Source organism: Oryx dammah, unplaced genomic scaffold (genome assembly GCF_014754425.2).
Source record: "Oryx dammah isolate SB20612 unplaced genomic scaffold, SCBI_Odam_1.1 HiC_scaffold_4, whole genome shotgun sequence".
Classification (NCBI taxonomy): Eukaryota; Metazoa; Chordata; class Mammalia; order Artiodactyla; family Bovidae; genus Oryx; species Oryx dammah.
The window spans coordinates 88375799-88395574 of record NW_024070188.1 but is presented as its reverse complement, the minus strand read 5'-3'; the positions used below and the strand labels follow the sequence as shown (position 1 = coordinate 88395574).

General features: G+C 54.3%; 1 protein-coding gene across 2 annotated transcripts; it reads left to right on the top strand.

Annotated features, from left to right (window-relative positions):
- Positions 1–1563: 1563 nt before the first annotated feature.
- On the top strand, positions 1564–19468 carry RNASET2 (ribonuclease T2). 2 transcript variants are annotated; one of them, XM_040239181.1, is made up of 11 exons: positions 1585–1675; positions 1875–2040; positions 4777–4837; positions 6384–6439; positions 7899–7956; positions 9429–9499; positions 13821–13934; positions 15672–15720; positions 17059–17133; positions 17828–18017; positions 18742–19468. In XM_040239181.1, exons 2-10 carry the CDS (start codon positions 1964–1966, stop codon positions 18008–18010), a joined length of 744 nt encoding a protein of 247 aa, XP_040095115.1. In that variant the 5' UTR covers positions 1585–1675; positions 1875–1963; the 3' UTR covers positions 18011–18017; positions 18742–19468. The 2 variants fall into 2 exon arrangements, with proteins under 2 accessions (XP_040095114.1, XP_040095115.1); XM_040239180.1 differs by having other exon boundaries at positions 1564–1675; positions 17828–19468.
- The last annotated feature ends 308 nt before the right edge of the window (positions 19469–19776 follow it).

Genomic DNA, 19776 nt, shown 5'->3' with positions numbered 1-19776 from the left:
AAGAAAGGAGAACAGGTTTTTGGCTTGGGCTCAAAAACCCTAAACTCTCCAATGGTTTTTGGAGAAGAATTTTTACAGGCAAATGTACAGACTTGAGAGTGTGTGAGTTCTTCTCTTTGGTTGTTGGTGAGGTAACAGGGCGGTTCACCAAGGACTGTGTGCTCAGCCTGAAGTTACCATCCTCCACCTGGGTGGGGGCCTTAATTCCTGCAGAAGATATATCAATATGTATGTCTCCCTTGAGGCAGGGCAGGACTGCCCTTCTGTTTCTGGACTGCTTTCCCTTTGTTCTGCACTCCCTCAGCTCCCTGGTGACTGCCTGAATCTGCCCTTTGGAGCTCAGGGAAAGTCTAGGAGGCTGGAGCTTCAGCTACAAGCAAGAAATGGGGGACATGGAAACGTTACCGTGGCTGGGAGGGCCTCCCGCGGCTCCGCGTGGTTTGACCACTTCTTGGCAGCAGAGTGGAGAGAGAAGGTGGACAGAGCCACAGAGGCCCGGGGACCAAGCACTGTCTGCGGTTAGGAGGTCACTGGCCATCTTTGAGGATGTAGCTCCTGAGGACACAGGAAGGAAGGTGAACTAAAGGCCTGAGCTGCAGGTGGCAGCGGCAGGAAGGTCGTCATTTGGGAGTCTGCTGCCTCCTCCACCAGCTCCCTGCCTGCCTCTCTCCCTCTGCCTTGTGGGTCTTCACCTCCCAGGTTCTTAGGACTAAGGACACTGGCTGTCTGGCTGGTGGTAGGTGCAGAGTCACAGCCTTGATTTTCTATTTGTCTGATCTCAAGGAAGGCTGATGGTCCCAGTGGCAGGCTTAGCTCCAAAGGTCCTGCTGTTCCGTGTCCCAGAAGAGTTGCAAACAGTGGAGATCACAGCAATGGGGCAGAGACCAATGGAATTGAGTGGGGTTACCTAGGGGTGCCCGGTGCGGTCTTGGCGCTGGACAGACAGGACTGTCTGGGGCTCAGGGGCTGCCCTAAGGGGCCCTGTGGTGGGGAGGACACGCGACATGAGTCTCTCCACCTGCCTGGGTCCCCAAGGTCCCAGCTCCTTGAATACAACCCGGCCTCGAGGGAGCAGCCTTCTCCCAGCCCTTTCCTGCGGCCCCACGGCGCTGTCTCCGCACGCCTGTCACACACCTTGACGGACTGGCTACTGGGCCCCGAAAGCCCCGTCTCCCGGGCAGCTCGACGTGGAGACGAGGAGCCGGGACTCCCAGGACATTAGAGAAGGTGACTTTCAAGTCGATCTCCCGGGTCTGGGCCGAAGGCAGGCAGGAACTAGCCCGAAAGTGAAGCTCGGTCAAAGAGCCTAAGGGGAAGACGAACGGACTGGGGGCGGGGCGTGCCCTCTGGGCGAGGCGTGTCCTCCAGAAGGGGCGTGGCGTCGGGCTTCTCCCGGGCTTCTCTCCAGCCCGGCGCCCGCCTGTCGCCCAGGGGCGTGGCCCGGGCCAGGGGCGTGGCGTTGGGGGGCCAGGGGCGTGGCGTTGGGGGTCCTGGCCGTGGCTGAGCCTGGGGGCGTGTCTCGGGCCGGGGGCGTGTCCGGAGCGGGGGCGTGTCCCGGGCTGGGGCGTGGCGTTGGGGCATCCGGGCGGAAATGCGCTGGTAGAGGCTCGGGCGGCGGGCTTCGCCGGGTAGCGAGGGTCGCGGTGCTAGCGGTCGCGTGCGCCTGGCGGACCTGGTGAGGCGGCAGGGCCCCGAGGTTCCGGGTGGTCGGTGGGCGGGGTGCGAGTCCACTGTGTTGCAGGGATCCGGGCTCCCGGGCCTCCGCGCCTCCGGGCCTCCGCAGGGGGCTCGGCGGTGGGCTGGGGTTAGCCGCGCTGCTCGCCGGCCGCCGGCCCGGCGCACGGCCAGCTTAGCGACGTCTGTTCCTTTTTCAGGGAAGCGCAGGGCCTGGCGCCGGACGCGGCCTCGCGCCCTCGGGAGACTGAGCCTTGGCGACCCCGCGGGGTCCTCCCGGGTGCGGCGGATGACTTCCCCGGCCTTCCTGGGCGCCTTGTGCCTGGCGCTGAGCTGTTTGGACGGCGCACACGGGCTCTGGAGGAGGTGAGCCGCCGAAGGGGCGCGGGGCGCGGGTCTGCAGGGGAACGGGGGATAGGCGGGGTAAGGGGACACGGGTGCCCGAGCTTCGGGGTGGCTCCGGGGCGGCGCTCGCGGGCTCTGGAGGAGGTGAGCTGCTGGCGGGGCGCGGGGCGCGGGTCTGCGTGGAAACGGGGGTGGACCCGGGCGCCCAAACTTGCGAGCGGCTCTAGGGACGGCGCACGCGCGCATTCCGACCAGGGTCGGTGCGATCCTGGTGAAGTGGTCGTGGTTCCTCTTTCCTAGTTTCTTTCTCTCGCCCTCCCTCCCCTCCCCCTCGTTCCCTCTTTCCATTCTTTCCTATGCAACCGACGAATTAGGAGTAAACAGGGGTTCTGGGAGAGGATTCGCATTATACTTCTGTAGAGGAGACAGAGATTTGAGTACCAGATTTGAATTTTCTTCTATTTTATTTGGATAATGATCTTGTTAATAGAAGGAGTTCATACTTCACTTGCAGGCGTGGGAATAGTTCAGTTTTCGTTTTTAATGGACCATCGTTGTTGTTTTATCATTTACTTTAAAAGGTAACATTAAATTTCAGTTTTCCAAGAAAGTGTTATTTTCTGAAAACGGGCTGCATTAAATAACTAAGCCTTGCCCTCAAGTTAAGAGCGGTTCACTAGAGAGGTAGTGTGGAGTGTGGACTGAGTGTGAACTGCTGGCTCACATCCAGATGTGTGATCCAGAGCCCTCCACCAAGGTCGTTCAGCCCGAAGTCCCCAGAGTGATGGCACCTGCCTCCTAGCGCCAATGCCAGGAGGCATCAGTTAAAGTACGGATTGTGCTCTGAGCCACGCCTGGCCTACAGTGATCAATGCTGCAGGCCCCCTCCATAGGGGGACTGCAAGTTGCAGACTTCCAGAGATGCAAACATGTGTTCACATATCCAGTTACGTAACTTAGTCCACGTGTCTGGCATACTTGTCATGCGCAACTGAAATAATTGGCGAGCAAGGCAGGGGTTCGAGACCATGAGGGTGACTCAGAGCCTGAGGGCCTCACAGGTCAGCGGGGTTTTCCCAGGCCCCCTGCCTCTAGTTGGGAGGCTTTTCTCTCTACAGCGCAGTCAGTGTCTCCACTGATTAGAGAGGATCTCTCTCTTACACTCACAGCACTCTTTAGCCAGGGTGGTATGTGGTAATTGTGTTACAGACATTGTTGAGTCTTGAGTTTTATTGTAAACTGGTCTAGTTCTCCTGATCTCTGCCTACTCTTCCAGCCTCAGTTTCCACCTTTGTGAAATAAGGTTTTCATACTGAGGGAAAAAAAGCACTTCTACAGCCCATGGGGTCGCTAAGAGTTGGACGCGACTGAGTGACTTCACTTTCACTTTTCACTTTCCTGCACCGGAGAAGGAAATGGCAACCCACTCCAGTGTTCTTGCCTGGAGAATCCCAGGGACAAAGGAGCCTGGTGGGCTGCCATCTTTGGGGTCGCACAGAGTCGGACACGACTGATGCAACTTAGCAGCAGCAGCAGCAGCAGCAACACTTCTCCCAGCACTAATGCTCATGCATTCTTTTTTCTCTTGTACTGAGCATTTGCTCATTAGTTCAGTCTGAGAAAAGTTTTCAGATATTGTGAATTCTCTGCTTATTAAACAGTACTCAGTTATTTACAAAACTGTTATGTAAGAAGTTATTTCTGTTTGGCTTTTGCTTCTTCTAAAATTTCATCTATCCTAATAAAATAAAATTTCATCTATCCTGAATGACATGCCTGCTTGAGTTATATGCCCTGTTGCTACTGATATTTTCCATCTGGAAAGTGAGTATTTCCACGGGCCAGCCTTTCTGCCCCCATCTCTGTGTGTGCCAAGCCTTGCCAGCCTGGTGGAAGGGCTTCTGCTGAGGGATGTATGAATGCTACTCCACAGCCCCTTACGGAACGTCTTAGGGTCAGATGGGTTTCATGGGGACATTGGAAGAAGTCCTTAGGCTCCCAAGTCACGCATCCTGCAAAGAACAAGATCCCAATGGCTGGGGTGGTGCCAAGCCCTGTGTAGCCCTGGGTGCTGTTCTGTGGCCCGATGAGCTATAGGAACCACTGTTTCCAGGCTTGTGGGTGTCACGCGTGCTGCTAAGGGCTCATTGGTCTGTATCTGTCCCACCTGAGCCTCTGAGGAGAAAGGGGCTTTCTGACCAGCCCTTCAGTGCAGAGCCTTCCCGGCTGCCTGGTCCAGAATCCCAACCTCCTCCCCGCCTGCCAGGCTTCCCAGGTGGCGTGGTGGTGAACAGTCTTCCTGCCAGTGCGGGAGGAGCAAGAGACGTGGGTTCGATCCCTGGGTCGGGAAGATCCCCTGGAGAAGGAAATGACAACCCATTCCAGTCATGTCCAGAGTCGGACGTGACTAAGCACGCAGCACGCACCCCACCGGACAGGCCTGTTAGCCTTGTCCCCGGGCCATGCCGTCTGTGTTTTCTCAGTCACCGTAGTCATTGTCTCCCTCACTGGCTGGCGCTGCAAGAGAGTAAGGACTCGGCCCCCCACTCCTCTCAGCGACCCCCTCCCTGCCGACAGCAGCGCCTGGGGACCCAGCCACCCGCTCCTGCCCACGGCAGCGCCTGGGGACGCAGACCCCTCCCCGCAGCAGCAGCAGCCCCTGGCCTGCAGCTGGCGTTCAGTGTCTACTGAATGATCGATGGATGAATTAATTTTTCTGTAACTCAAGTTATAGAGTAAGCTTTTGTCCTTTTGCAGTGATGACCTTGAGTGGAGCAAACTAATCATGGTTCACCACTGGCCTGCGACCGTGTGCCAGGTGAGTTCTACGGGGACTGGTGACGCCCACGGAGAGGAGGTCCCGTGCAGGCTCCTCCCCAGCACCTCTCACTGACCGAGCCCCCAGCCCACCCGCCCCTCGAGGCCAGGCCCTCCCAAGCTGAGACCGTTCCTCCAAGAGGCCCTGTGTGAGGGGCCAGGGGCCCTGCCCTGAGAACCAGGTGGTGTCAGAGATGTCAGAGCAGGTCTGTCCTCTGCTCAGGGGCCCTCGGCTCATGCCCCCTTGGAAAGCTGCACCTTGACCCCAGTGTCCCCCTACCAAAGGCTCATCCAAGACGCTGGTTGAAGAGCTGGGGTAGAAAAGCCCCCGTGGGTGCTTGGCTTTGCCCTCCACTGCCTCACGCTGCGGGAAAGCCTGCCTGCTTTGGACTGTGTTTCCTTGGGGATGGGAGCAGGGCACGGTTGGTCATCCTGCCCTCTGCCCCCTAGTCTGAGCCTTCTGACATCAGATATTGCCATCACCTGAACCAGGCCTGCCCTCATTTCCAGACCAGCCATACAGAGAAGCGCCTCCCACATCAGAAGGGGTTTAAGCAGGAGGGCTTGCGGGTGAGCTGGCTCCTCACCACACCCAACGTGTACTGTCCGTCGCTTGTTCACTGTGGGCACTGGGCCCAAGTTCTGATGCCACCATCTGATAGTCGAGGTGTATTTCTTAATGGTTATTTATTTCGGAAAAGATCCACTTTAGTGAAACAAGTTGGAGGTTCCTGTAAAGTAACTCCATGAGTTAATTATTTGACTCTCATCTTGCGTTTTTGTTGACTCCAGATTCTCAGTGCTTATTGCATTATTGCATTTGAACCTGGTGCCTAAACATCTGAATGTGCCTGGGTGCCATGTCAGCCTCTGGTTCCCAGTTTTTGATTGCATGACAAGAAAATTATTCATGGGTAACTATGGTGTTGGAGAAGACTCTTGAGAGTCCCTTGGACTGCAGGGAGATCCAACCAGTCCATTCTGAAGGAGATCAGCCCTGGGATTTCTTTGGAAGGAATAATGCTAAAGCTGAAACTCCAGTACTTTGGCCACCTCATGCGAAGAGTTGACTCATTGGAAAAGACTCTGATGCTGGGAGGGATTGGGGGCAGGAGGAGAAGGGGACGACCGAGGATGAGATGGCTGGATGGCATCATGGACTCGATGGACGTGGGTCTGCGTGAACTCCGGAAGTTGGTGATGGACAGGGAGGCCTGGCGTGCTGCGATTCATGGGGTCGCAAAGAGTCGGACAGGACTGATCAACTGAACTGACTGAGCTCTGAGTGCATCCATCAGATGGACTTAATTTTCAGGCACATTAAAAAAATAGCTGTTAAATTATGTTTTCCAAATTTTTGGTTCACCTTTTTCAAATAAAACATCCAGCCCCCGCCCCGTGTGGTACCCTCATGAACATTGTTTATCGTAAATTACCACAGAATTTATTTTGTGTTAGGATTTCATTGATGTTTGTCGAAAGAAAGGAAGGTTGCTGAGTGTATTTAATAAACAAGAAACCACTTGTCTCCTGTCTTCTCTTCATAGGAAGTTGTGAGCCGCTGCAAAGACCCTCCGAATTACTGGACAATACACGGATTATGGCAAGTACTTCCTGCATTTAAAACTTCAGCAGTCCCAGAAGCTGGCTAACCTGGGGTTCTGGCACTCTGTCCCGACATGTATTCTGATAATTTCTGTTAGGAGTTTACTCAGCAGGCCAGAAGCTTGTTGAGAAACATCTTTAGTCTTTCTAACATGACCTGCCTTCTGTTGTCCTTGAGTTCTGTTTTGGTAGAATGATAACAGTCTAGCTTAAATACGCATTTAGGGGTTCTGGGTACATTTTCGATCACTGAATTTTAATTTTCTCATTTTCTTTTGGAACCAATAAGTTAATGCATAAAAATAAATGTCTGTATGTTATACATATGTGATTTGTATCTATAGTGTACACACTTCACAGACACCCAGATTTTTTCTTCTGGTTTTGCCTGCAGCCTGTTTAGTTTGTTTTTTGCGGTGTGTGCATGTATCCACGACATCAAACCGTGTGCGTTTGTTTGTCCAGAGGGAGCGACCGGGTCTCCACCTCCCTTGAGAGGCAGGCAGTCCCGGCTCCTGCTGGCCCTGGTCTCCCTCAGGGACAGGGTCAGCGGAATGCTGGTTAAACAGGGACCTCAGGACCGGGCCTCATCCCACCTCTGGTTTTCTGTGACTTCACTGGTGCCTTCGGCCGCCCTCCAGCTGGAGGGACGGCACCCAGCTCTGTGGGGAGCTGGGCTAGTTCGGGGGCTGGGCCAGGCTGGAGAAAGCAGGTTTGGTCCCTCGTGATCTAAGCTGCACGTGGAGATGGAGCGTGGACCCGTCCAGAATTGGACGCATGAGGACAGAATCAGGCACAAGTGGAGGGACACGTGCTCTGTGCTAAAACATTCCAGCAGCCAACCTTGAGTTGTCACCGGGCACATCCTGAGCACGACACGTACCTTGTATCAATGATCCTCGTCACCTTTAAAGATGTGGAACCTCTTGCCGTTCTCATGCTATGCTTGTTGAACGGAGATTTGCAAGTAACTCAAAAAGTGTTGGTTGCTCAGTCGTGTCCAACTCTCTGCAACCCTGTGGACTGTAGCCCACCACGCTCCTCCGTTCATGGGATTCTCCAGGCAAGAATACTGGAGTGGGTTGCCATGGCTTTCTCCAGGGTATCTTCCCAATCCAGGGATTGGACCTGGGTCTCTTGCATTGCAGACAGACTCTTATCACAGAACCACCAGGGAAGCGCCAGAACCTGGCCAGATATCTCCACTGACCCAGGTCTGGGTCGCCCCCTGCTGGGCTGTCTATTTGCTTCCTGTGCGGGAAAGCCTGTTGGCACGGTGCCTGAAGTTTGGAACAATGTTCCACTTTGAAGGGAACTCCAGTAGTGCCCGCTTGTGCCCAAGTGTGACTCACGCCCTTTCGTTCACTCCAGATCACAACTCGAGTGTTTTCTCATACTATTTGGAACCAGCCAGACCAAGACTAATTTCTCTTTATTTTTTCAACTCTAATTTCAAGGCCCGATAAAAGTGAAGTGTGTAACCGATCCTGGCCCTTTAATCCAAAGGAGATCGAGGTACTAACTTTAATAGTGTTCCCACCGCAGAGTCCCCCAAAAGATTCGCTCCTCCTCTAGGTGTGCCCTCAAAGCTGTGTTTAACGTGTGTTCACCAGCGTTTATGGGTATCTAAACAGCCCCACGGATTAAAGATGAGCTGTGTTTCAGTAAGTCCTCTGCCCTGGGCCCGATGGGCTGCAGCAATGTGTGAGGGGCGGCAGGGTTGAGCAGGCCGGCCCTGGCTCTAGCCTGTGGCCCATGGTTCCTAGTCTGAGCCCCCTGCCCGCTGGGCATGAGCTCAGGCATGGGTACTGCCCTGGCTTGCAGGACTGCCGTGGCCCCCAGGGTGTCCTTTCTGGCTGTGGGTGGGCTTCTCAATGGGGCCAGTGAGCAGGGAAGAGAGGATGGGGCTTTCTAGGACAAAGATTTGTATTGCAGAGTAACTCTGGGCGCTGAGGTTACAAGAGCTGGTAGCAGCCACACACGCACATACATGCACACACACGTGCACACACACGTACACACACACACGTGAGCGCAGCTTTCCATGGGATGCTGACAACCCCTCGTGTGTGATGGTCAGCTGTCAGGGACTCGTGACTTTGTACCTGGACTTAGCGGGCAGGGTCTGTGAGTTCCTGAGACCTCTCTGAAAACATGGAGCAGACATGGGATTTGCCAGAATTGTGGGCCCTTCCCAGGACTGCACGGCCCCCAGAAGGACGAGGTAATCGCGTCCAAACCAGTCACAGGTTCTCATGCCAGCAGTGCATTGGGCACTGTGCCAGGGGCCAGGCAGAACCAGGTGTGGTCTCTGGCCCCCCCTGCCTGCAGCCAGGAGCCAGGACAGATGTCCCCTCTGGGTGCCTGGAGGGGAGGGTAGTCAGAGCTGAGGACGGCAGGCCTGGGCCCGGCTCTCTGGAGGAGGTAGTGGTAAGCTGGGATCCAGCTTAACCAGAGACAGGAGCGGCAGCAGCCTGTGCAAAGGCCCCGGGGTAGGACGGAGCTTTGGAGCATCTGGGAGGAAGCCAGTGTGGCTGGGGGTGAGCCGTGGGCCCGGGCAGTGTTCCTCAGAGTCCTGTGTGCTGGTTAAGGCTTGTGTGTCTGAGTAAGATGCAGACATAGTCTTTAGAAACATTCAAGCTGGAGAGAGAAGGAAACCAGAGTCATGGTTTGATACTTTTGTGGGGTTTTTAATGCTGAAGGATACTCCCCTGTGTGGGTGGACATGATCTGTCTAGCCGTTCACCATCAGAGCTTATATTTTCACATACGCTTTCACGATTCCCCAGACTTCACTTTTACGTGTGTCTTAAGAAGCAGGTCATGCAAAATACACTGAGTCATTTCACTCACCTGAGTGTTATTAACTTGCAGAGCTCAGTTTTGTTTGCTTTTTTTTTTAATGTGTCCATTTATCAGGTCTGCCTTCTAGGCTTGAGTTGTCAAGCCTTACGTGGATTTATTATCATTGCTGTCTTTACGTGCAGGACCTTTTGCCAGACATGAGGATGTACTGGCCCGATCTGCTCCATCCGTCCAACTACAGCCACCAGTTCTGGTGAGTCTGCGTTCCCAGGCCCGTCTCGGGCCCCACAGCCCAGGTGTGAGGTGGGACCGCGGGAGCAGGGGTCCTGAGGCTGCGGAGCTGGAGCGGCCTCGCGTGTGCCGCACCCTCTTTGGAGCGGTCCTCCAGTGGATAAGACATGAGGGCAAGGGGAAGTGACTCTGAAGACTTGCTTTTTAATCCATTATGTCTTTCATTTTGTGTGCGTGCTAAGTCACTTCGATTGTGTCTGACTCTTTGTGACTCTGGACTGTGGTCCGCCAGGCTCCTCTGTCCATGGGATTCTCCAGGCAAGAACACTGGGGTAGGTTGCCATGGCCTCCTCCAGGGGATCTTCTGGACCCAGAGGTTAAACCCGGGTCTCCTGCATTGGCAGGTGGATTCTTTACCACTGACGCCACCTGGGACGCCCTCCCTTACTGCAGGATGGCAATTTATAATTCATCTCACAGTGAATCAGGTTTTGGCCAAAGTGATTCACTTAACTTGGGAGTATATTTGTGTAGATTCTACAGTCAGTTCAGTTCAGTTCAGTTGCTCAGTCGTGTCTGACTCTTTGCGACCCCATGGACTGCAGCACGCCAGGCCTCCCTGTCCATCACCAACTCCCAGAGTTCACTCAAACTCATGTCCATCGAGTCGGTGATGCCATCCAGCCATCTCATCCTCTGTCCCCTTCTCCTCCTGCCCCCAATCCCTCCCAGCATCAGGGTCTTTTCCAGTGACTTAACTCTTTGCATGAGGTGGCCAAAGTACTGGAATTTCAGCTTCAGCATCATTCCTTCCAAAGAAATCCCAGGGTTGATCTCCTTTAGGGTGGACTGGTTGGATCTCCTTGCAGTCCAAGGGACTCTCAGGAGCCTTCTGGAGGAGTAAAATTTTGGAGAAGAGCTTCTTGAAACAAAGCAGAGTGACAATAACATTTGTCCTCCTGGTTCGTGGGTGTTCGGATTGCGAGTTCACTCGAGGGTGTGTGGCTGGGAGGTGGTTCACTCACGGCTCTGGGTCCGGAGGCTTTAAAAGTTTGGGAGACGAACAGTCCACGTCTCCAATGCTGGCTCTGAGCAACCTGAGATCTAGAAAGTGGTTTCAGAACAGACTGTGGCCTACATGGGTTGAAATAGTGAAAAACAATAAAAAAACTTTGAGCACTTCATGGTGTACTTAAAAATAAAAACTCTTCGGTGACTAAGTAAGCAGAAGAGATGTCAGCAGTTAGAATATTCTAGGTAGAATCAGTCAGGCTTTTGCCACAGCTTAAAAATAGACCACTAAACACAGACCAGGCATGTCCCCACGTGGCACAGTGGTCAGGAACCTGCCTGCCAGTGCAGGAACAAAAAGAGACACAGGTGTGATCCCTGGGCCGGGAAGATCCCCTGGAGGAGGGCATGGCAACCCACTCCAGTGTTCTTGCCTGGAGAATCCCATGGACAGAGGAGGCTGGGGGGCTACAGTCCATGGGGTGGCAGCGTCGGACAGTACTGAGCGACTAACACGCACACAGAGAACACAAAGATGGCCTTCGGTGGGGTGAGTCCTTCAGCGTGTGATGCCGTGCTGTGCAGAGCACACACTTGGCTTTGTGTTCTAATAAGTGCAAAACGATGCACCTTTCAGGTTGGGTGTTTAAAGGACTCACTTAGAAGCTTGTTCTAAATGACGAAGGTAGCGTTCGTGCCTTTGGATGTGGAGATGGTGCTCACGTGGCCGGGTGCTTACCGGCTCGCTGGTTATTACTGGCTCCCTGGTTATTGCCCGAGGGTGGCTATTGCCCAGGTCGCCTTGCTATCTTGGATCAAATGTCCACAGAGGTGTCCTGGCCTCTCCTGTCCTTAAGGGGGAGGCTTATGTCAGAAAACTTTACTCTTTAATCTCAAATGGGAATCGTGTATGCAAAGGAGAGGGTCCTGGTATCGGTTGGTGCTCAAGATAGTTCCCTAAGATTAAATCTGTTAACAAAACCAGCCATCCTGAAAAATACTGTGTACATGACCGTCTGCAAAATAGGGGTGTTATTGGTTTTTGATTCTTGTAAGAAAAAGAAGGACTTCCCAGCAGGTTAAGTGGTAAAGAATCAGCCTGCTAATGCACGAGATGTGGGTTTGACCCCTGGGTTGGGAAGATCCCTTGGAGGAGGAAATGGCTACCCACTCCAGTATTCCTGCCCTGGAGAATCCCATGGACAGAGGAGCCTGGTGGGCTCCCGTCCACGGGGTTGCAGAGTTGGACACGGCCGAGCATCTAAACAAGAAAAAGAATGAAAGTTTGGCCATCTTTAACATCTGTTGAGTTAACTTGCTCTGGAAACAGCAGTGGACGTTCCTTGACTATCGCATGCTAGGAGCGGTTTGGGCGTGTATGACTGCTTCCGCCCCTGACTTCTCCAGCTCCTTCTGTGGAAGATTCTAGAATGACTGTCCCTGTTGTACAGAAACTGAGGCCCCCGTAATTCAGTTTCACGTTCAGCTAGTTGAAAAGAGTCTCCTTTTTCTACTTCATATAATTTAGAAAGTTAAGAAATAATTCACTGTAGGTGCTATTGTAGATGAAGAAAGTTGATTATTCATGCTATTAATATTTCCTCATGGTTTTCTCACGGCTCAGCTCATAAAGAATCCGCGTGCGATGCAGGAGACCCTGGTTTGATTCCTGGGTCAGGAAGATCTGCTGGAGAAGGGATACCCACTCCAGTATTCTGTCCTGGAGAATTCCATGGCCTGTGTAGTCCATGGGGTCATAAAGAGTCAGACGCGACTGAGCGCTTTCACTTTCTTTTTTCCCTTTCATGGTTTTCCTGGGCCCGGGAGACGGGCAGCTCACAGCCGATGCCCTCGCTCAGGACTACTCCGTCGTGATGCTACCGAGGAATCAGTGACGTTTACGTTGTGCTTCTGTGAGACTGCATGTGGGTGCCTTCTGAGCGCTTGAGTGACTGTCTTTATTAAATCTTTGTGAATTAATCGTTGATAAAGCTGATGCCCGTGTGGTTTTTCCATGCTAACCATGGTTAGCTTCTGAATTGACAAGTTGTCAGTCATTCTAAAGGCGGGTGTAATCCATGTTTGGCAGTTGATTGGTTGGCAGCGTGGGGCATTGGAAGGGCCCCGAGCATGGGTTGAGGCAGGCCGGGGTTGCCTGGCTGGGCGGCCATGAAGCTGGGCTGCTCACTGGCCCCTGTGAGCCTCAGTGTCCCCACTTGTAAACCAGCAGTTACGTTTTCACTTTGCGGCATTGTGGGGCTCGAGTGAACATTTTGCAAACCTTTGTTTCGTGCCTGTATGGTCAGTCGTGTCTGACTCTCTTTCGACCCCATGGCCTGTTACCTGCCTATGCTCCGTCTGTGGAATTCTCCAGGCAGGAATACTAGAGTGGATTGCCATTCCCTTCTCCAGGGATCTTCCCGACCCAGGGATCGAACCCACATCTCCTGCACTGGGAGGTGGATTCTTTACCACGAAGCCACCTGGTTTAATTTTCGATAAAACACGAGCATTTATTATCAGTAGTGGTGTTTTTCTTCAATACAAATCACTGCTTGTTTGCGGGCATTTGGCTGGGCTGTCGTTTCCGTGCCGTTGTCTCTGTAGATGACGTCTACACTGCAGTGAGCTCGGGGAACCGGCTCAGGCTGTCCTGGTGATGCGTGAGCCTGCCTTTTCTCGCCAGTGGCCGAGGCGTGGCCGTCCAGCTGGGGCTCCCCGGGAGGGCACCCAGAGCCATGTCATCCTGTGAAGCCCGAACAATGGCGATTGTTGGGTTTGTTGTTAATCTCGGAAGCGAGTTGGAGCTGCCTGGCGGAGGAAGGCCTGGAAAAAACTGACGAGGGCTGGTAGTGCTCGACTGGGCCCGGCGGGGCCTGGGGCTGTGCTGAGAGGAGGACGTCTGTCCTTCCCGCTTTGTGAAAACGACAGTCTGCCTCCTGCCCGGATGCCCTGCACGAGCAGCTGTGTGGGTGGCTTGTTGAGAGGTGGTGTCGTCACCTTTTAAAGTGAAAGTGAAGCCGCTCAGTCGCGTCCGACTCTGCGCGACCCCAGGGACTGCAGCCCACCAGGCTCCCCCATCCCTGGGATTCTCCAGGCAGGAGTACTGGAGTGGGGTGCCATTTCCTTCTCCAGTGCATGACAGTGAAAAGTGAAAGTGAAGCCCCTCAGTTTCGTCCAACTCAGTGACCCCGTGGACTGCAGCCCACCAGGCTCCCCCGTCCCTGGGATTCTCCAGGCAGGAGTACTGGAGTGGGGTGCCATTGCCTTCTCCAAGATTACCTTTTAACCAGAGTTTTTTTGTTTTTTTTTTTTTAAACACACCCTTTCAGGAGCCATGAGTGGAAGAAGCACGGGACCTGTGCCGCCCAGCTGGATGCCCTCAATTCCCAGAGGAAGTACTTTGGCAAGAGTCTGGATCTGTATAAGGCGCTGGCCCTGACCAGGTGGGAGACCCAGGCCTGCAGGCTCGCCTCCCGCACCCCACTCTCCCAAGTTACCACACACCCACACCCTAGTCCTGGGGATGAACGGGGCTGCTAGTTGCCCAGCGCAGCATCCCTGACTCGAGTACCATGGTCCCGGGAACCGGGCAGCGGAGTCGTGCTGAGAAACACACACCTCCTCCCACGAGCCTTTCTAGACCCCTGGGGGCCTGACTGCATGGAGTGGACTCAGAGACTCAAGGGGCTCATCACACAGGTCCTGGGAGAAGTCGCCCGCGCGGGAGACCCCCCAGGCATCTCCCTCTCATCAGACTCCGGGGAGGAAGGCGCCCCCCGTTCACCAGCACAGACCTCACGGTCCTGGCTCATAAGCAGCGTGAATCTGGCTGACTCTGCAGCCCAGGTTTTATTGAATCCAGCAGGAAAAGGAGAGTATGTGCTTACGCTGAAAGTTTCAAGGTCAAATATTTGAATAACACGTCCCTTCAGCCAACAACGACTTACTAAGGACCTCCTGGTTACCCTTCCTGAATCTGTGTGGCTTTCCATACTCATGCACAAGTGCAGAGTGGCTGAATTCTGGGACCCCTGGAGCATCAGCCAGGCCCACGAGCGTGGACAGGCCGAGTCTTGGCCTCCTCGGGGTGTGTTCCCTGGGGCCTGCCGAGGAAGGGTGTTCCTGCCCCCTGAGTGTCTGATGGGGACTACGTAGAACTGCTGTAGAGAAGTCATAGAGTCTTCCAGCTTCTCCAAGGAAAACAAAAAATCTCAGTGCTCCCAAAATTAAAGCTAAGGCGTCAAAACACATCCTTTCTATTTTGCTCTGTGTTATAAACCACTGGGCTTCCCAGGCAGCACAGTGGGAGGGACCCGCCTGCTGTTCAGGAGACATGAGACTCAGGTTCAGTCCCTGGGTCTGGAAGATCTCCTAGAGGAGGGCATCGCAAGCCACTCCAGTGTCCTTGCCTGGAGAATCTCATGGACAGAGGAGCTTGGCGGGCTACAGTCCATGGGGTCACAAAGAGCAGGTTAAAACCACGTGCTTTCGAAAGTGATTCAAGGCGTTGAAAGTGTTTTAAAGATTTATCTAATTTGGGGTTGTTTGGAGAAGGCAATGGCACCCCACTCCAGTACTCTTGCCTGGAAAATCCCATGGACGGAGGAGCCTGGTAGGCTGCAGTCCGTGGGGTCGCTAAGAGTCGGACACGGCTGAGCAACTTCACTTTCACTCTTCACTTTCATGTATTGGAGAAGGAAATGGCAACCCACTCCAGTGTCCTTGCCTGGAGAATCCCAGGGATGGGGGAGCCTGATGGGCTGCCATCTATGGGGTCGCACAGAGTCGGACACGACTGAAGCGACTTAGCTGCAGCAGCAGCAGCAAGATAAGCCTAGGATCCAGAATCAGCTGCTAGCTGTCCTTTAGGACAGGCGTGGCAGGTAGGTGGTTATGTGGTGCCTACTCCAGTTGGTGGCAGCCACCCAGACTGGTGCTGGGAGGTTCCGGTGCTGGAAAGGAGCCCAGATGAGGCACTCACGTGCCCATGGTGAGGGGAGGTCAGGCAGCCTGGGTGCCACGCCTGTGTTGCCTGTGTCAGCAGACTTACGGCCCCAGGCAGTGAAACTGCACACTTCCCTTTAAGAGGGTCTTCATTTGTATTATGAAATGTGATAGCAACAAGAAAGGAAATCGGACCTTCATTTTACAGCTTTTTTTTTTTTTGCTTTAAAATTTAGTGTGCTCCAAAAATTGGGGATAGAACCATCTACCGATCACTACTACCAGGTAAGTCTTGCTTCTGGCTTCTTATCAAATACATATCCGCTAACTGGGGACACCCAGCCACAACCAGGTGTCACCTCAGCCGTGAGCTCTACTCTGGTTTCAAGGAACCCAAACCAGCCCTTCCCCCTTGGCTATTAGGTTTCTAAATAGAGTTCACTTAAATTTTGTCTTCCTGTATATTTTGTGTAAACTCAAGGCTAGTGAAACGTGATTTTGGAGCAGGGTTTGGAGTGGTCTCCTAGTGAGGACTGTGTTCCAGCCTCTTAAGAGGCTGGTATTAATAGAATGTGCAGTTGAACAGCATAGTTCTATGAACCTGAAGAAGAAAATGAAGATTTGTTTTTATGATGTAATTGTGCTTTGTTTCATGATAAAAGTGTAGAAATTGGAACCCGGCAGAGCCTGTTGGCAGGTGGCCTGTACAGAAGGGCTCACCCTGGTGTGAGCGCAGTTGTGGGTGGACAGCCTGGCCCCCAGGCAGCGGTCACTACCCGCTTGGGCCTGAAGCCTCTGCTCTCGGGCCACAGTGTGAGTCAGCCGACCCCACTCTGGAGACAGTTTTTGTATTTGTTCCATATATGAATGTGGAAACACCCAAAATCACTGTCTTCAGCAATTCTGAGTTCCGGTGCCTCGGCGGGTCCCGAGCCCTCAGTCTGGTGACCTGGTGAGACTAAGTCAGCACGTGTGTCTCCTTCTGTGGACCCGCTGTTTTCCTCTATCCGTGGAGAGTAGGGACGGGCAGAGCAGTGCCCTTCTGGAGGGACTGCAGGCTGCCCTCTGTCCATCCACCCAGGAGGCAGGGCTTTTGCAGGCCCCTTCAGTGTCACCTGGACTCACATCTAAGTGGATAAGCAGAATTTTCTTGTCCAGAACGTGACGTTCAGAGAACAGACTTCAATTCCAAGCCAGAGCAACAGCCACAATGCGTGTTTTCTGAGCTCCTTCTCTGTGCTGGAGGCATGAGGTGGGGCGTCAGCACAGGCAGGGCCTGCCCTCCCGTCTCCTGGCAGGAGAGCTTCTGCTTTTATACCCGGCATGCAGGCCCTGGATCAGGGCCGAGAAGGGAAGGGAGAGCCGCATAGCGCCACTTGTGTGGACTCTGGTCTGGAGGGGGACCTACGGGGCTGCTCCGTCTCCTTCAGGGCCCGGGGCCGGGGCAATTCATCCCCAGCGTCTCCGAGCAGTGTCCGTGAGCCAGGGGCGGTCTGGGGAGAGCACGCTGCTGTCGGATGTTTGCATCCACATGAGTGTAAACCAGTGTCCCTTCTGACCACAACAGGATGGTTTGTTTCCTCTTCCTACATTTCATTTCTAATGCAGTTTATCCGATTTCAGGTGTCGGACATCAGAGATGCGCTTGTCAGCGTGTACAAAGTCGTGCCCAAAGTCCAGTGTTTTCTGCTAGAGAAGGTCAGATATGCTACGCTCTGTCATCCCCTCTGTCTCTACCAAGAAGACCCGTGTAGTCTTCTGAGAGCGCGTGCTCACCGTGGAGTTCCCAGGGGCAGAGTTGTGTTGGGGGTGGGGGTGTGTGTGCAGGTGTACAAATGGTGTATGTCCACATGTGTGTGTGTGTGTGTGTGCTTTGAAATAACAGGCTGTTGTTTGACACCGTGCTGGGCAGGCTGCCGTTTTGGCTCCTGTTCCGGAAGGCGGCGAGGCAGGGACGGGGCCCGTGGGCATGTCATGCAGCGTTCACGTTGTTAGTCCTGTCAGCTGTCGTTTCCCGTCCAACTTCCAGATGAGTTGTGCTTTCCTCTGTCAGCTGAAGTCTTAAATTCATTTAGCGATAGGGTGCCGTTTACCTGTTCATCTATTGTGATGCAGGCGTGGTGTGTGTGGGCGTGTCTGCTCGCACCTTTGTCCAAGTGTACATCTCTAAGCTGAAAGTGGGGTCTCCTCCCCGGCCACGTCCAAGCTGGCTCAGGGGTGGAGCTGGAGGTGACCGCAGCCGCCCCTCTGGGCCCTGGCCCCAGTTCAGCTCTGAAGCAGGGGTCCCGCCCCTGGAGCCCGGATCCCAGGTCCGGAGCCCTGTCTTCTGTCTTCTTTGAACCACTGTGATGCTCCGACCTGCCTTCTGAAGCGTCTTCGCTCTTCCCTTCAGGGCCAGGAGGTGCAGCTCCTCGGGCAGATGGAGCTGTGCTTCTCCAAGGACCTGCAGCTGCAGAACTGCTCACATGCTGCAGAGCCGGCGGCCCGCAGGCAGGAAGCTTGGCTGAACGTGGGCCTGCATGTCTGCGAGGACGGCCCGGTGCTATACCCTCCGCTCAACGAGACCAAACTCTGATGCCGTGGTTTGTAAATCTCCACTTTGAAAAGCAAGAGAAATTGACAGACCACTGCTTTTTAAAAAGCAACTCACAGCCGCCTTCTCCTGAGCCTGTTCTGTTTGTCCTGCTATGCACCTCATGTCTGGGAGTTGAGTCTTGTGGTCCCTGTAAAGGTGGGGTGTGCAGGGGGTGCACCGAAAGGGAGGGGGTATCCCCGCCTCTTGGCTGCCTTGTGGTTGGAGTGAAGCTCTGGTTTCCTTTTTCTCTTCTTTGACAATCTCTGCGACCTCCTTGGAAAATAAGGCAGGCCCGCTTGGAGCCTGGGCTGATGGTGCAGACTCAGGAGAACTCACCCTTGTGTCTCTCAGCTCTGAGGACACGTTGGGGGCTGTCAGGACCAGCCCTCAAGCAGGAGCCCAGGCTGCAAACGGATGGCGGGGGTGGGGGTGTGCAGGGAGGGGGGTGCGCGGTGCTGGAGGGAGTCTCTGCCTCAGGCCTCAGGGCTGTTGGCTCCTGTTCTGCGGTCACCTGCCAGCGTCTCCCTTGGGGGGCTGGTGAGGATGGCCCAGTGTCCCCCGAGGGCCCTGGTGCTGGCAGGCGAGATGCTCTGTGTGTGCGTAGGGGTGGGGGTGGGGGAATTGGGGTGTGTGCCCAGTGCCAGCCCCACCCCCACGGCGTAGGTGCTGCTCCCTGCAGACTAGACGTCCGGCAGGGCAGGCAGGCCAGCAGCTCCTCCCTCCTTCCCCAGGAAGGCGGCATCAGTCCTCACGTGCTGGGACTGAGGAGGCCCCTGGGGGCAGGCTCCTGGAGGCGGGGCCCCTCTCAACAATGAAGCCCGTCCAGGCTCAGGCGGCTCTGAAGACAGCCGTGCTCAGCGACGGATGAAGCTTCGTCCAGAGGGAGCCGAGCGGCGCGTCGGGAATCCGAGTCAGATTCTGGCCCGTCCCTTTCCCTAAGGGAGGGAGGGTCACCCTGCTCTCCACGTCCAGGCTGCACGCGGCCTCTGCCGGGCTCCCCCGCGCCGCGGTCCGCCCACCTGTCTCCTGAGTTTCCCTGTTGCCGGCGGCCGAGAGCATCTGCTTCTCCCTCTGCTCGTTTGCGTCTGGCTCCTCAGCGAAGGGGATGGAGGAAACGTGACAGAGGGTTCATCTGCGCCCAGCCGCCGGACGCCGCCTCGGCCGGGCCTCACTGGGGCGAGCCTCTGTCCCCTGGAGAGGCGTTCAAAAGGCGGCTGTTGTTTCTTCTGACTCATTTTGCAAATACATGGCTCAAGGCAAGGGTTTCTACTTCATTATTTCCAGAGGAGCTGGTACATTTAAATAAAGCTTCACATTTGAATTGAATTTATTTTATAGCTTTGGAGAATCAAGAAAAGCGGTGGTCTGCTGATATTCCTTGGACACCAGTCTTTCTAAAATCTGCCTGCATGCTTTTTAAATACGCTATAATTTTTCTAATAAAATACGTTTATTATTTTACAGTCTGAGCATTTCTTGAGGGTGGGCTGAAACTTGAGCAGGATGGTGAAACAGTGAAGGGCAGCTGAAGAGTGAAATGAAGCAAAATGTCAACGGTCCTAAGATTTCGAATGTGGACCGAATGGGATAAACTCAGGAGCAGGCTTAGCAATTCCTAACAGCATCATCGTCCAGTCAATGCTCATGGCTTTTTATTAACATTTCTGTGTGGCCTTGAGCACAGGATCAGCAGTGATGACATGGCTGATAACCTGAGTCCAGTCCGGTAAGTGTCAGGCGACGGGCTGCGGGTGGCCGGAGAGGAA

Bases quoted from the DNA above. Each gene is read 5' to 3' on its own strand.
- RNASET2 (XM_040239180.1), top strand. From the start codon at position 1,964: ATGACTTCCCCGGCCTTCCTGGGCGCCTTGTGCCTGGCGCTGAGCTGT. The intron at 9,500-13,820 runs GTGAGTCTGCGT...ACACCCTTTCAG, and splicing joins AACTACAGCCACCAGTTCTG to GAGCCATGAGTGGAAGAAGC. The intron at 13,935-15,671 runs GTGGGAGACCCA...TTTAAAATTTAG, and splicing joins AAGGCGCTGGCCCTGACCAG to TGTGCTCCAAAAATTGGGGA.